The sequence below is a fragment of the Bos taurus genome, chromosome 17, assembly GCF_002263795.3.
Source record: "Bos taurus isolate L1 Dominette 01449 registration number 42190680 breed Hereford chromosome 17, ARS-UCD2.0, whole genome shotgun sequence".
In the NCBI taxonomy this organism is placed as follows: domain Eukaryota; kingdom Metazoa; phylum Chordata; class Mammalia; order Artiodactyla; family Bovidae; genus Bos; species Bos taurus.
In genome coordinates, this window is record NC_037344.1 from 12,047,211 (window position 1) to 12,061,253 (window position 14,043).

Consider the following 14,043-nt stretch of genomic DNA (forward strand, 5'->3'; position numbering starts at 1 on the left):
GTATGTTCTATTCAACTGAGCTTTATGCTTTTAACCTTCATCTATTCCACAAGGTAAGTGATTAGATTTGTTTGTGTGTGTGTGTGTGCACACACATGCACTCAGTCATGTATGACTCTTTGCCACCCTATGGATATAGCCTGCCAGAGTCCTCAGTTCATGGAAATTACCAGGCAAGAATACTAGAGTGGGTTGCCATTTCCTCCTCTAGTGGATCTTCCCCACCCAAGGATCAAACCCGATTCTCTTGCGTCTCCTGCATTGACAGGTGGATTCTTTACCACTAGCGCCACTTTCTAAGAATCATGCTCTGTACTTGACTTCCTGGCCCCTACACCCTTTCCTAGTCTTTTCTGTCTCCTGGCTGTTCCATCTTGCTCTCGCCACCAGCAAGTTGTAGGCGTTACCAAACGACCTGTTCTTGGCCCTCGTTTCACCACTCCCACTGTGTGCTCAGGCAGCCTTCTCTGCTTCTCTGGCTCCAGCTCTCAGCTTCCTGCTGATGAGCAGTGGGCCTTCCACTGCAGTGTTTTCCCGGAGCTCCTGCTCTGCTTCCCACTTCACTTTTGGATGTCTTCACCTGACTGTCTTAACAAGACCTCAGACTCAACACCTTCAAATGGAATTAACCTTTTGCCCTAATACTTTGTCTCTCTCTTTTTTTAATGAGAATGGTACTGGTATATATTGAGTTTATATGTACTAGTTTTTCCAAGCTCTTTAAATGTATTAGCATATTTCAGTCTTACAACCATATAACTAAATGAAATCATTCTTTCCACTTTACAGATGAGGGTAAACCTACTTGTCTAAAAATCACACAACTCTTACATGGTAGAGCTGGGATTTGAACCCAGGGAGTTGATTTACTGGAGCATGTATTCTTTTCTCTTTTTTTGGAGTATAACTGCTTTACAATACAACTAAGTGAATCAGCTCTAAGTATATATATATATATATATATATATATCCCCTCCCTCTTGGACTTCCCCCTCGACCCATCCCACCCTACTAGGTCATCACAGAGCACGGAGCTGAGCTCCCTGTGCTATACAGCAGCTTCCCACTAGCTAGCTATTTTATGCGTGAAAGTGAAACTGAAAGTCGTGTCCAACTCTGCAACCCCATGGACTGTAGCCTGCCAGACTCCTCTATCTATTGAATTCTCCAGGCAAGAATAACTGGAGTGTGTAGCCATTCCCTTCTCCAGGAATCGAACCCAGGTCTCCCACATTGCAGGCGGATTCTTTACCAGCTGAGCCACCAGGGTAAATTTTACATATGGTGGCGTATATATGCCAGTGCCAACTCTCCCAGCTCGTCCCACCCTCCCACTGCCACCCTGTGCCCATGTGTCCATTCTCTGTCTGCATCTCTATTCCCAAAACTAGGCTCTTCTCTACCATTTTTCTAGATTCCATATATATGTATTGATATATGATATTTGTTTTTCTCTTTCTGACTTACTGCACTCTGTATGAATGAAGCTGTCATCCACAGAGTTGCTCAGACTGGAATCCTTCACATAATTCTTGTTTAAATGTCTTGATCCTGCCTTGGTCATATTTCTTGTGCTTCCAAAGCTGGTTCCCCAATTCGGGCTCTCATTGCCTTTCTCCCTAGACTATTGCCATGGGTGACTTTCTGGTATTCTTCATTTGCAGACTGGATTTTTCTTGTGCATTTCATACTGTTTCCAGTGGCTCGGAGTTCTGATAATAGCTGTCTTGTTCAGAGATCTTCAGTGGTTATGCAGTGCCTACAGAATGGGGTTGGTTTGAGGGGCTGAGTGAACCGCTACTAGAGTTCACACTGTCTAAGCTGTAGGTAGAGGTAACATCTTTGCTGCTCCCTAGAGGAATCTCGAACATTCTCATTTCTGTCCCTTGCTTAGGCTGGCTCCATGTCAAACTTGGTCCTGTGTCCTACTTCATCTTTCTTATTCTTAAAGGCTCACCTCCAGTGAAACGTCTTCCACCAGTATTATACGTTCAACGGATATGAGAAAAGTTACCATAGTGAATACTACACGTAATGATTTTGATCCTGTAGGACTTTACAGACTAGATACGTATGTACTGATAGCTGAGTGTTCTGTTAGTGCTGCGATAACACAACCCATAGACAATTCAAAGAAGAAGGCACTTTCAAAGAGAGTGGGAGAACAAGACTCCATGGAAGAGATGGGATTTGACATGAGTCATAGAGAATAGCTAGCTATTTAGCAAATGCGGGCGCAAAGAGGGGATTTTGGGAGAAGAAATAGTAATGCACATGTAGACATACACAGACACTTACACGACCTGGTGGAACAACAGGAGTAAAGGAAAATGGGAAGTGATCCTAGTAACTGGGAAGGTAAGCTTGGGCCAGATTGCTGGGCCCTGGAATGCCAGTTCCTGACGGTGAGTTGCCACAAGGGGAGGAGCCCAGCTTGTTTACGAAGCCTGGAGTGGTGTCAGAGCGTGGATGGTTCAGGCCTCGCATAGGCACTTGGCTCTTAGAGCACTTGGTGCGGCTGGAGGCCAGTTGTAAACAGTCAATAAAAATGTATTGATTGGTGTAATTGGAAACATTTTTCCAAGCCTGTGCTTGTGATTTATGAAGTAAGAATAAAGCCCAGAGCCATTAAGTTACAGAGAAAATGTGACTTAATTGGGTAAGTCTGAGAGTAGAAGCTATTTTAAAGTTCCTTTTGTAAATGGCTCATTAGGTCATCCTCAAAAAGATGTTTGCCTTTTGCTGGTTGTTTGCTTGCTGGTCTTTGTGGCAAAAGTAATCATCAGACTCACTCATCCATCCTCTGAGGGTAGGTGGAATACAGATACCCCATCAGTGACTGAAAAATGCCTTGAAGGACCACAGAACAGCCACTATTGGGATTATTGCTGAGGTCGGGGGTGGGGGTGGTAGGTGATGGGGCATATCCCAACCAGTCAAATTAGAAGTGAGGATATTCCTCATGAAGGAGGCCGGATTTCATAAAGCCTTGTGGTTTTGAGGCCCTTCTGTTCTGCCTTCACTGAAGTTCTGTTGTGTTTTGAACTTGCTTGGCCCCCTGCCAGACATGCATGTTCTTCGGTAAACAACAGAATGTGGAGTAGCAATAGTTCTGCTCCTCGGTACTGGCTGTATAGCCCCGAAACACGCCATTAAAATTTGGACATGTTTCAATTAGACAAAATTCATGATCTTCACGTTCTGTTTTCACGTTGGAAGACCCCATAGCACCTGAGGATTTTTTTTTTTTTTAATAAAATGGGTGGCGTCCTCACGCGGACATGGCCCGGACCAGGCCGCACGGACGCTCGCCCACGGCCGCGGGCGCACGGCCTCCCCGAGCCCCCACCCCCGGCTCGGCCCGGGGCCCGACGCCACGGCAGCCCTCCGCCCCGCACCTGAGGATTTTATTGGAGAGATGAAAAATACCAGCATTTATTGAACCCTACTCTGTGTCAGGCACCATGCTACGGTTTCTGCATATGCTATTTTGTGTAAGTCTGACACCAAAAGGCCAGGATACTGTGTGCTTGGTTGCTATTTTGCAGATGATGACCCACGCTTACAGTAGTTTAGGAACTGGCCTGAAATCAGATTTTAGTAGTTTAGCGACTTACCCCAAATCAGATGGCAGATGCTACACTTGGAATTGCGTGTCATCTCCATTTGACATTTCCAGAAGTATTTACCCTTGCTGCTGCCACCACACTAAGCTACTTCAGTTACTTTTAAAATTCCTAATACTTGTTTTGATTGGGGAATTTGTAGTGGGTATGTGACTGGATTCTTCAAGTTCACACACACACACACAGATTAGTGAACAATACCAAGAGTTAGAACAAGAACCCATTGGTTTATACGTCATTGAGTTCTTTGCTTTTCCTATTTTTTGTTCCTTCCTTCTTAAAGTTAATAAAATTGGCCTGTAGCAGGTTTTTTCTTTTCTTTGACTTAACAGTCCAATAAAAGTAAATCAGAGACAGAAATCTCAGCAGAGAAATCAGCCTTTTTTTGTACAGTATGCCACTGACCTCTGATGGTGGAAGTTTAGCATAAACCAGGAGAGACCCAGCCAAGAAAATTCAGCTTCCCTTCAACACTCTGCTTACCTGGTTAATGTTTCTTAGGTTTACAAACTTGACCTATTACCTCTGTAGTGTGTGACATGGGAGCCTCTTCTATTAATACTCTGAGTATTTAAAGTACATTTGAGAGTACATTCTGTATCCTCAATTATCAGTTCACAGAATAGCATCAGGGTTAAAAATTCCAACTCTGGAGTCAGATGGACTTGAGTTTTCATTCTGTTTAATAACTTTATAACTTTTGTCAGTGTCCTCATTTGTAAAATGAAGACAGTAGTAATACCTATCTCATAGGGTCATTTGGAGAATTAAATAATATGTACATAAAGCCCTCAGTGTAATACCCAGTATACAGTAAGTGCTCTGGAAAGGCTAGCTACTGTAAAATATTTGTTATATCGCAGTAGTTTATATTATTTCTAAAGCTAATTATGGAAGAGAGAGAATCACCGTTTCTAGTTTTGTAATACATTCTTTTTGACACTTCTCTGTCACAGTTGCTAGGAATGGGGAGTTCATTCATCAAACCAAGAGTCCTTTGTCCACAGTGACCTAAGCTTTCTGTGACTATTGGAAGCTTCAAAGTTAGAAGAAAAATGTTGAAAAAGCTTAGAAAAAGAAAGCAGTAATGGGAAACCTTTTCAAAATAAGACAGTTGGGTAGGTTGACAACTAGAGTAATGGAAGCAAAGAATGTCTCTAGAGTGACAGAAGAAACCATAAAGAAAGGAAAAGGGAGAAAACAAACATTTAAATGTTTGTACTGGGTGCTTTGGTCCTTATCAGTACATTTTCTATGAGATGTCTCATTCAGCCTCAGGCCACAACCCAGGGAGGGAAGGGGGGTCGCCTGAAGAGTAGGAGAAGGGGAGAGGCAGGCAGGGAGGAAGGGAAGATGAACCTTATTTTTTTTCAGTTTTTGTGTTTTATTTATTTTTTTAATTAATTTATTTTAACTGGAGGCTAATTACTTTACAATATTGTGGTGGGTTTTGCCATACATTGACATGAATCAGCCATGGGTGTACACGTGTTCCCCATCCTGAACCCCCTCCCACCTCCCTCCCCATCGCATCCCTCTGGGTCATCCCAGTGCACCAGCCCTGAGTGCCCTGCCTCATGCATCGAACCTGGACTGGCGATCTGTTTCACATTAATGGGAAGTCTCCTTACTATTCAGAGATGGGGCGCTTAAGCCAGAGTTCTGCTTAACTTGTTTAGTGCCACAGAGCTGGGGACAGACGAGGTCTCCTAAAACCGGTGAAGACAAAACACTGGTACCGAGGTTAACAAAGGAAAGTTTTCGCATGGAACCTTCCCCCTGTAAAAACAGTGGGCTCAGATGGGACTATCTCAGAGGACCCTTTCTGCTCCACATTCTGTAATTCTGCTAGTAAAACCTTCTGACATGTTTTCCTTTGTGGGTACTGCAAAGGCAGGCAAAATAAATATTACGGGGAAAACACTGATTGAAAGCTTTGTGAGAGAATAAAAAGACCAGTTGGGAGGCAAAGGAAATAAACATCTCGAGGGAAGCCAAAGTAATCAAAAGAATTATAAGAACGAGATAAAAAGGAAATCAATATTAAAAAGAGATAAGGTAGAATCGGAAAATAAATAGTAATGCCGTTCCTTTTCAAGAATGTGAGCAGGCACAATAGAGATGATGATCACTGAAAATAATTACAGTCGTTACTACTTAGTATAATGTACAGGACACTGTTATTTTGTGTTATCTTGACTTTCTGCTATTTAACCCCAGAGCGTGGGTGAAGGAAGCCTACTTAGCTGCTCTCATCCACTAAATTGTGTGGTGGTTTTGGTTTTTTATAATATTCTTCTCAGAAAGTAAACTTGTCTTCACAGTTTGGGACAGCCTCCTTATCTATGTGACTTGATGCAACTAACTCTGCTTTAAGATCCCTTTTTGGAAAAAGCAAAGACAGGAATACTGTTACTGCATAAGGCTGTTCTGTGAAGAAAGAAACACTGGATGCAAAGTGCTTAAAGTGCTCAATAAATATTTACTGCAAATCGACTGTAGTTCAAGTAAATACGTATATGTGTGATAGAATTTTTTTAAATTTGCTGCTGTGGTTACTCACCATCCTCCCCCTCCCCACCCCCCATCTCGGATGGACCGTTAAGTGAGTACGTGCTCCACTGGCTTCCCCAAGATCCACGATATAGAACAATCTGTTACTGTAGAGAGAGAGTATGTTGTTGTTGTTCAGTCACTAAGTCGTGTCCAGCTCTTTGTGACCCCACAGACTGCAGCACACCAGGCCTCCCAGTCCTCCACTATCTCCTGGAGTTTGCTCAAGTTCCTGTCCATTGGGTCGGTGATGCTATCTAACCATCTCATCCTCTGCCTCCCTCTTCTCTTTGCCTTCCGTCTTTCCCGGCATCAGGGTCTTTTCGCATCAGGGGGCTAAAGTCTGGGAGCTTCAACTTTAGCATCCCAGTCCTTCCAATGAATATTCAGGGTTGATTATAATCAGAGATAGAGTATGTCAGCCCTATTTAGGTGGAATATTGTTTTAACCCCAAACATCCATTTTTATATCCTGACTCTCCCTCCGCACTGAAGGGCTTTGTGTCAGTAGAAACCTAGGGCAGTGTTCAGCCCACATCAGGGCCAGACACCACCTCGTGTGGGCTTACCTTGGATCTCCCTACCTAAACGCAGAGGACAAGTAAGCATATCTTAGAGACATTCTCCTTAGCCACATTGGAAATTCTGCTCCAGCATGGCAGACAGCACAGCCAGCACCAGATTAAATCAGAGCTTTCTTGGCCAGAGAGATTTAGACACATCAGAAATATACTATAATCTGGAAAAGAACAAATATCAAGCAGAATAGCGTTCACCAAAGAACCGTATTGCCGGTTGGATAGAAAACCAAATCACATAAATCCAGAAACAGTGAGAATGGGTAACAAACAAGTCAGCCAAATGCCTCGAAGGTCTTCTTAGTGTTACTATCACCGGAGGGTGGCTGGGGACAGCCCCAGGGCAGGCCGGCTGGGCTCGTCCCGCCCACGTGTTCCACCGTCACATCTGGGCATTCATCCCTGGAGACGTTTTTTGTCCATTGGGAATTGACTAGGTCATGTTCCTCCATCTGCTTATCTCAAGTTTCTCTTATTTCCAGGTCATAGGGTTACCTCTCTGAGGACGAATGAAGCACCTTACACTTTACAAAGAGAGTAAAACCCCTGACATGAATTACCTCCACTTTCTTATTCTCTACTGGAAAAATTTCTTGTGTTTTTCACTCACCTTGCCTCGTTCTTCCGGCTCACAGACTCTCAGACCATAGGACGCTCTCAGGCTAATCTCAGGCTCCTCCTCTCAGGCTCCTTTGAGGACATGGTTTCATCCATTATTTCTATATAATCACACTCGTCTCCGTGTCCCTTTTCTTCTCTTCATCAGATTTCTTGAAAGCACAGCCCCTTGCACTACTATGAATTCAGTAAACTTAAACCCTAACCCTCTGCCTCTCACTTTCCCTCTCTTCTTTCTCCTTCCCTCCTTTTCTCTCACCTGAGAGACACCAAAAATTCCGTTCAGAAAGATGTTATTAAAAAGGCAAAAAAGTTGCAAGTAAGACTAGTTAGAAAGCATGAGCTTACATTCCTTTTCAAAGGAGATGAGACTAAAAGGCAATTTAAATATTCTTTTTTTTTTCCACTGGCTTATAATTGCTTTAGGATATTGTGTTAGTTTTTGCTATTCTTCACCGTGAATCAGGAGAAGGCAATGGCAACCCACTCCAGGACTCTTGCCTGGAAAATCCCATGGATGGAGCAGATCGACTTCACTTTCACTTTTCACTTTCATGCATTGGAGAAGGAAATGGCAACCCACTCCAGTGTTCTTGCCTGGAGAATCCCAGGGACAAGGGAACCTGGTGGGCTGCCGTCTATGGGGTCGCACAGAGTCGGACACGACTGAAGCGACTTAGCGGCAGCAGCAACATGAACCAGCCAGAAGTACACATGTATCCCCTCTGTCTTGAGCTTCCCTCCATGCCCTCCCGTCCAAGCCCTGAGCCCCTTGTGCCACACAGCAGCTTCCCACTAGCTATCTGCTTTATACGTGGTAGTGTATATATGTCAATCCTATTCTCCCCGTTCGTCCCACCACCCCCCCTCCCCCCGCAGCCCTGTGTCCACACATCCATTCTCTGTGTCTGCATCTGTATTCCTGCCCTGGAAATAGGTTCATCTGTACTGTTTTTCTAGATTCCACACATAGGCATTCATGTACGATGTTTGTTTTTCTGACTCACTTCACTCTGTATGACTATCTCTAGGTCCATCCACATCTCTACAAATGACCCAGTTTCATTCCTTTTTATGACTAATATTCCACTGTATATAGGAACCATTATGCAGAGAGAAGGAGGTGGTAAAAGAGAGGGTCCTTTTCCCCTCCAGTAAGAATGTAACGAAGAAGCAGGATGAGGGATCTTTCGAGGGAAGTCTTTTCTCCCAGTGAAAATTATTTATAAGATTCACTTTGGGGCTTCCCTAGGGTCTCAGTGGTAAAGATTCTGCCTGCCAATGCAGGAGACATGCAGGAAGATCCCACACACCTCATGTGGGAAGATTGCCACATACCTCAGAGCAATTAAGCTCATGCACCACAACTGTTGAGCCTGTGCGCTAGAGCCAGAGAGCCGCAACTGCTGAACTCACGTGCTGCAACTGCTGAAGCCCAAACACCCAGAACCCATGCTCCGCAACGAGGGAGGCCACCACAGTGAGAAGTCTATGCACCTCGACCAGAGGGTAGCCCCAGCTTGCCATAACTAGAGAAAGCCTGCACAGCAACAAAGACCCAGCACAGCCAAAAACAAATAAAAATAAAATTTTTTTAAAGGATAAGGTTACTAGGGGAAATGGTGGAGTCACTTTCTTTTGAGATCATTGACAGTTGGATAGATTGTTGTATCTGCAACTGTACAAAGTCAGGCTTTAAAACATTGTTCCTTTTGCTCACTCTCTTGTCTGAGTTCAGGGCGGGGAATGAATAGACTCATATAGACTCACTATGTCTTCAAACACTGATTCTGAAGGAAGGAATAGTTTCTAACATATCAAAGATGCAATAATAATAATTGCATTTCTAACCTTTTTGGTTCTCTAAATCTTTGTGATCTAAAATAGGAAATTTCAATATGATATTCACTAGTACCGATCCCCATAACATTCAATGGATTTTTAAAAGTTCCATATTATTTCTTTATTGAATTCTAGTATTTGAATGTCCCACTCCCAACACAGGCACAAATGATTGTGCAGTTTTGATGATCTGTTAGAGGGAGAATGGATACATGCATATGTATGGCTGAGTCCCTTCACTGTTTGACTGAAACTATCACAACATTGTTAACTGGCTGTACTCCTACACAAAATTAAAAGTTCAAAAGAAAAAAAAAGATTACATGACAAAGATTTTAGCTCTAACATTTAATGGGATTTTGACTAAGCAAGATTTTTTTATCTTTAGTATTAGTGAAGTGAAGTGAAAGTCAAGGGCTTCCCAGGTGGCTCAGTGGTAAAGAATTCGCCGGCCATTGTAGGAGATGCAGGTTCGATTCCTGGGTCAGGAAGATCCCCTGGAGAAGGAAATGGCAACCCACTCCAGTATTCTTGCCTGAAAGTCAGTCAGTCATGTCCGACTCTTTGTGACCCCATGGACTGTAGCTCGCCAGGTTCCTCTGTCCATGGGATTCTTCAGGCAAGAACACTGGAGCAGGTTCCATTCCCTTCTCCAGGGGATCCTCCCAACCTAGGGATCAAACCCAGGTCTCCTGCATTGCAGGCAGATCCTTTACCATCTGAGCCACCAGGGAAGCCTTCTAACATATTATTTAGCAGTTAAGAATAGACACAGGAGCTGGACATGGTTTAAATCCTGACTGTCACCCACTCCCTAGCTCTGAGGTCCTGGGTGGCTTACATAATTTCTGTGTGCCTCAGTTTTCTCATCTGTCAATAGGAATATCATACTGGCTACCTGATAGGATTTTTGTCTTTACATGCAAAGGCCTTAAAGGAATACTTGGTACATGATGATTGCTAAAAATTGGTAATTTGTTATTTTTACTGAAACATATGATGTTAAATCTTTGTTCACACCATGTAGTTCTCTCTTTTTTTATTTATTTTTTTTAATTTTATTTTATTTTTAAACTTTACATAATTGTATTAGTTTTGCCAAATATCAAAATGAATCTGCCACAGGTATACATGTGTTCCCCTTCCTGAACCCTCCTCCCTCCTGCCTCCCCATACCATCCCTCTGGGTTGTCCCAGTGCACTAGCCCCAAGCATCCAGTATCGTGCATCGAACCTGGACAAGGTGTGCTGCCTAAAGGATGCGTTGCTCCTTGAGGGAAGCCTTTTTGGAGACACATTAACTCTTTCAAGCCACTGCATTAAAATCAAGTGACAGCCCAGTGAGTGCACTAATGGAGTTTCTTGCTGCAGGATTTTTATAAAGTCCTGTGCCACAGATTGATGATGCATATGATCTTAGGAGACCTCCCCCACCACCCACCACATTTTTAAGACTGTCTCTTTTTCATGCATAAACTAGAAATTACTCTCTAAAAAGAAATTTGGATATTTCTGCGCGTTTGGGTATAGAATTACTGCTGTCTCCAGGATTGATCAAAAGGATGTTTGCATGAAGATAGGTACTACATTTGATTGAGGATGTGTTGAATAGGCTTTTTTATAACAGTATTTGTAAAGCTTTTTTTTTTGCCCTCAGGAATAATTCGGGTTTCACACCAGCAGACACTGTAGCTGTCATGTTCTGTTCTACACACAAATCCCTCACATTGGGTAAGTAATCCACAGACTGAAACACCAGCTTAATGTTACCTTCAGATAATTGCATCTTATGATTTTGAAATTCAAACAACTTTTCAAATTAAATGGGATGCGGGTATTGTCTACTTTGTCACCTAAAGAACGGTAGCAAAGTGGGGATCAGTCATGACTATGAAATACCGTCATGAATTAAACTCATTTTTGTGAGCCTAAATGTAATAGTGTAGAGTTTAGCTTTACTTGTAATCATGTTTTCCATTCTCATAGAAGGTTTTCAGGGTCGAATGTTCATGTTAAAAGTTGGGGAGTGGGGTAGTTGTCGGGGTGCAGTGAGCACAAACTTAGCTTTGGAAGGCCCTAGAGTGACCCCGGAAGATGTTAACATATTTTCTGGAAGCTTGGAGCAGGGTGAAAATAACTGACATTAGTCTGAAGTTTGTTTCAGAACGTTATGTCTATAAAGAAGCAACAATATTAGTTATCGTGAACTCAGTCTCATTAGTACCTAAAGTGAAATAAATGAGTGAAGTCGCTCAGTCGTGTCCGACTCTTTGCAACCCCATGGACACCAGGCTCCTCTGTCCATGGGATTTTCTTGGCAAGAGTACTGGAATGGGTTGCCATTTCCTCCTGCAGGGAACTTCCCTGACCCAGGGATCCAACCCAGGTCTTCCACATTATAGACAGACGCTTTACCGTCTGAGCCACCAGGGAAGTCAAAGTGAAATAAGTATGTATTTAATGGACAAAAATAGATCAAGAAAAGTGCTATTCCTTCCTTCCCTTTACCCAGTTTAAAGGCATTATCCCGATAACCTATCTAGTTATCTGGAGTCCATGCTTTTAGTCATTAAAGAGCATTAAGGAATGAGAAACTTTATGGAAACGTCATTCACACACTCCTTGGGGTAGTAGGCACATTGTGGTTAAACTCGTATTAAAACTTCCTTTACCTTTTGGCGTATAACTGACTTAACATTTCTCAAAGTCTGTTTATGTTAAAGTTCAGTCTGTAAACTAGAAAACAAAGACATTTCATAATGGTTTTACTAGCCCCAGACATTTCTGTCTGATAGAATTATTTTCAGTCTTGCAAAGTTGGGGAAATGATTTAGAAATTGGACATACTCTTAAGCAATTGCTATCTAGGACTTCAGCTTATTTGAATAAATTATATGTGTACTGTCCCTTCAGTGCAATGTGTCTATTAGGTTTTCCTTAGAATCGTCGCCAAAAGGAAGCTGCAAGAGCTTTGGAAGCTACTTTCTGGTTCCAGATTTTGTGAACCTGGACAAAACACTTAAGCTCCCTGAACCTTAGCTTTCTCACTTTGTAAGGCTTTTTTCTACATTGTAAGGGTGTTGTAAAGACTGAAGGTAAAACTCGTTGAGTATCCAACACAGGACTTGTCCATAATACAAGACAGTCCGTGAGAAAACGTGTTCCTTGATGGTGCTGTGTGTGGGTTGCTGTGGGTGGAGCCAGAGTGCCCACCAAGAGAGCTTGGTGTGCTGCCTGGCATGTGACACATACCCTGAGAGCAGCAGCTATGATTAGTTATTGTTAACTGTCTTGCTCATGAATGTGTTACTTCCAGGTTTCAGTCCTCTGCCCTGGGTCCTGTTGATGTTCATATAACAGATATGGTTTAATTGTTGACCTCAGAAAGAATCCACCTGCACTTTCCCCCCATGTCGGTGTTATAATGTAACGCCAGTGCTCCAGGTCTCCTGAAAAGGAAGGGGCTTCTATAAAGATAGGGAGGCCAAAGACTGGGTGCCTCCAGACCCCTCAGCAGTCATGAGTCAGGGACCAAAGGAACCTGTGTGGTTAGAGCAGGTGCTGAGCCCTGGTTGCGTCCAGTATGCTTCCGCATCTCTGCCTCTGAAACCTGCCCCGCCCTTAGGATTTGCTTCTGTCAGGAAAACCTAGATGGATCGTGGGTTTTTTAAAATTGATTTGTATTTATTTTTGGCTGTGCTGGGTCTTCGTTGCTGCGCGTGGGTTTTCTCTAGTCACAGCTAGCGGGGGCTCCTGTAGTGGCTGTGTGTGGGTTTCTCACTGAGGCGGCTTCTCTTGTGGTGGAGCTTGGGTTCTAGGGCCTGTGGGCTTCAGTAGTTGTGGCTCGCAGGCTCTAGAACATTGGCTCAAGAGTTAGGTGCACAGGCTTAGTTGCCCCACAGCGTGTGGGATCTTAGTTTCCAGACCATGGATTGAACCCCTGTCCCCTACACTGGCAGGCAGATTCTTAACCCTGGACCACCAGGAAAGCCCATGTTTATTTTTTTCTCCATATTTGTCTCCTGTGCTGGAGCTGGCCATGATGAGCAAAGCTCTACCCAAGAAGCATACTGCAACCTGATCAATATTCTTCTCTGTAAGCAAAATATTCATGCTGTTTTTTTTTTTCATTTTTTAACCTCAAAGCCATATCGTTCTGTTCTTGATGTGTCCTGATTTTCAGTCATCTGAAAAATTAGATGAACACCAATCAAAAGTAGCTATTTTACTGAAAACATTGGGGTTAACTTGGACTTTTGGTTTTGCAATATTCTCCCATGAAATAGATACTTGGATCCTGCAATAATATTCTAGTATGATAACTAAGTAACCATGGTTGTGTAAATCCTTAGTTATTCCCATAAGATGGTAGACCTACTCTCTCTTGGAATTGCAAGTCCTAAAGACTCATCCTGACTCTTCCATTGAAACATCCCCAGGCCTTCATTCCCATAGCTCCTGGATTAGGGAATTTTACTTGCAGCTAGGATATTCTATTACACCTTGATCACACCTGGCTCTCTGCCTGCAGTTTCCTAGGCCGCATTTATAAAGAAGACCTCTTTGCTGCTTTCTTATCTCAGTAAGAAGCCACAGAGCGCCCTTATTTCTACACGCAGCAAGGGATGTTTGGGTTCTATTGCTTGAATGGCCTTGTTGAGCCCTATAAATTTAGTGAATCAGTTTCACAAGGTCCAAAGCATATTTCCCTCTACTGGTGACCTGATGTCTCTGGTACAGAGGAGATGCATGGCAGTCACCCAAGCTACAGCCGATAATTATCCTAATGGACTTCTCATCTGCATGGCAATGATAAAGCATCACAA

The 14,043-nt window shown here is 43.1% G+C and overlaps 1 protein-coding gene and 1 long non-coding RNA gene across 8 annotated transcripts in view; one reads left to right on the forward strand and one right to left on the reverse strand.

The window, feature by feature from the left end:
- SLC10A7 (solute carrier family 10 member 7) overlaps window positions 1-14,043 on the forward strand; it is a 322,601-nt gene that overhangs the window by 278,138 nt on the left and 30,420 nt on the right. For all 4 annotated transcript variants that reach the window (XM_010813719.4, XM_024977431.2, XM_024977430.2 and 1 more), the window contains 2 exons: window positions 2-53; window positions 10,875-10,948. In XM_010813719.4, coding sequence (XP_010812021.2) covers window positions 2-53; window positions 10,875-10,948 — 126 coding nt within the window. The remainder of the gene's footprint in view (window position 1; window positions 54-10,874; window positions 10,949-14,043) is intronic.
- LOC101906679 (uncharacterized) overlaps window positions 1-14,043 on the reverse strand; it is a 79,140-nt gene that overhangs the window by 20,657 nt on the left and 44,440 nt on the right. The gene's annotated exons all lie outside the window — the stretch shown is intronic.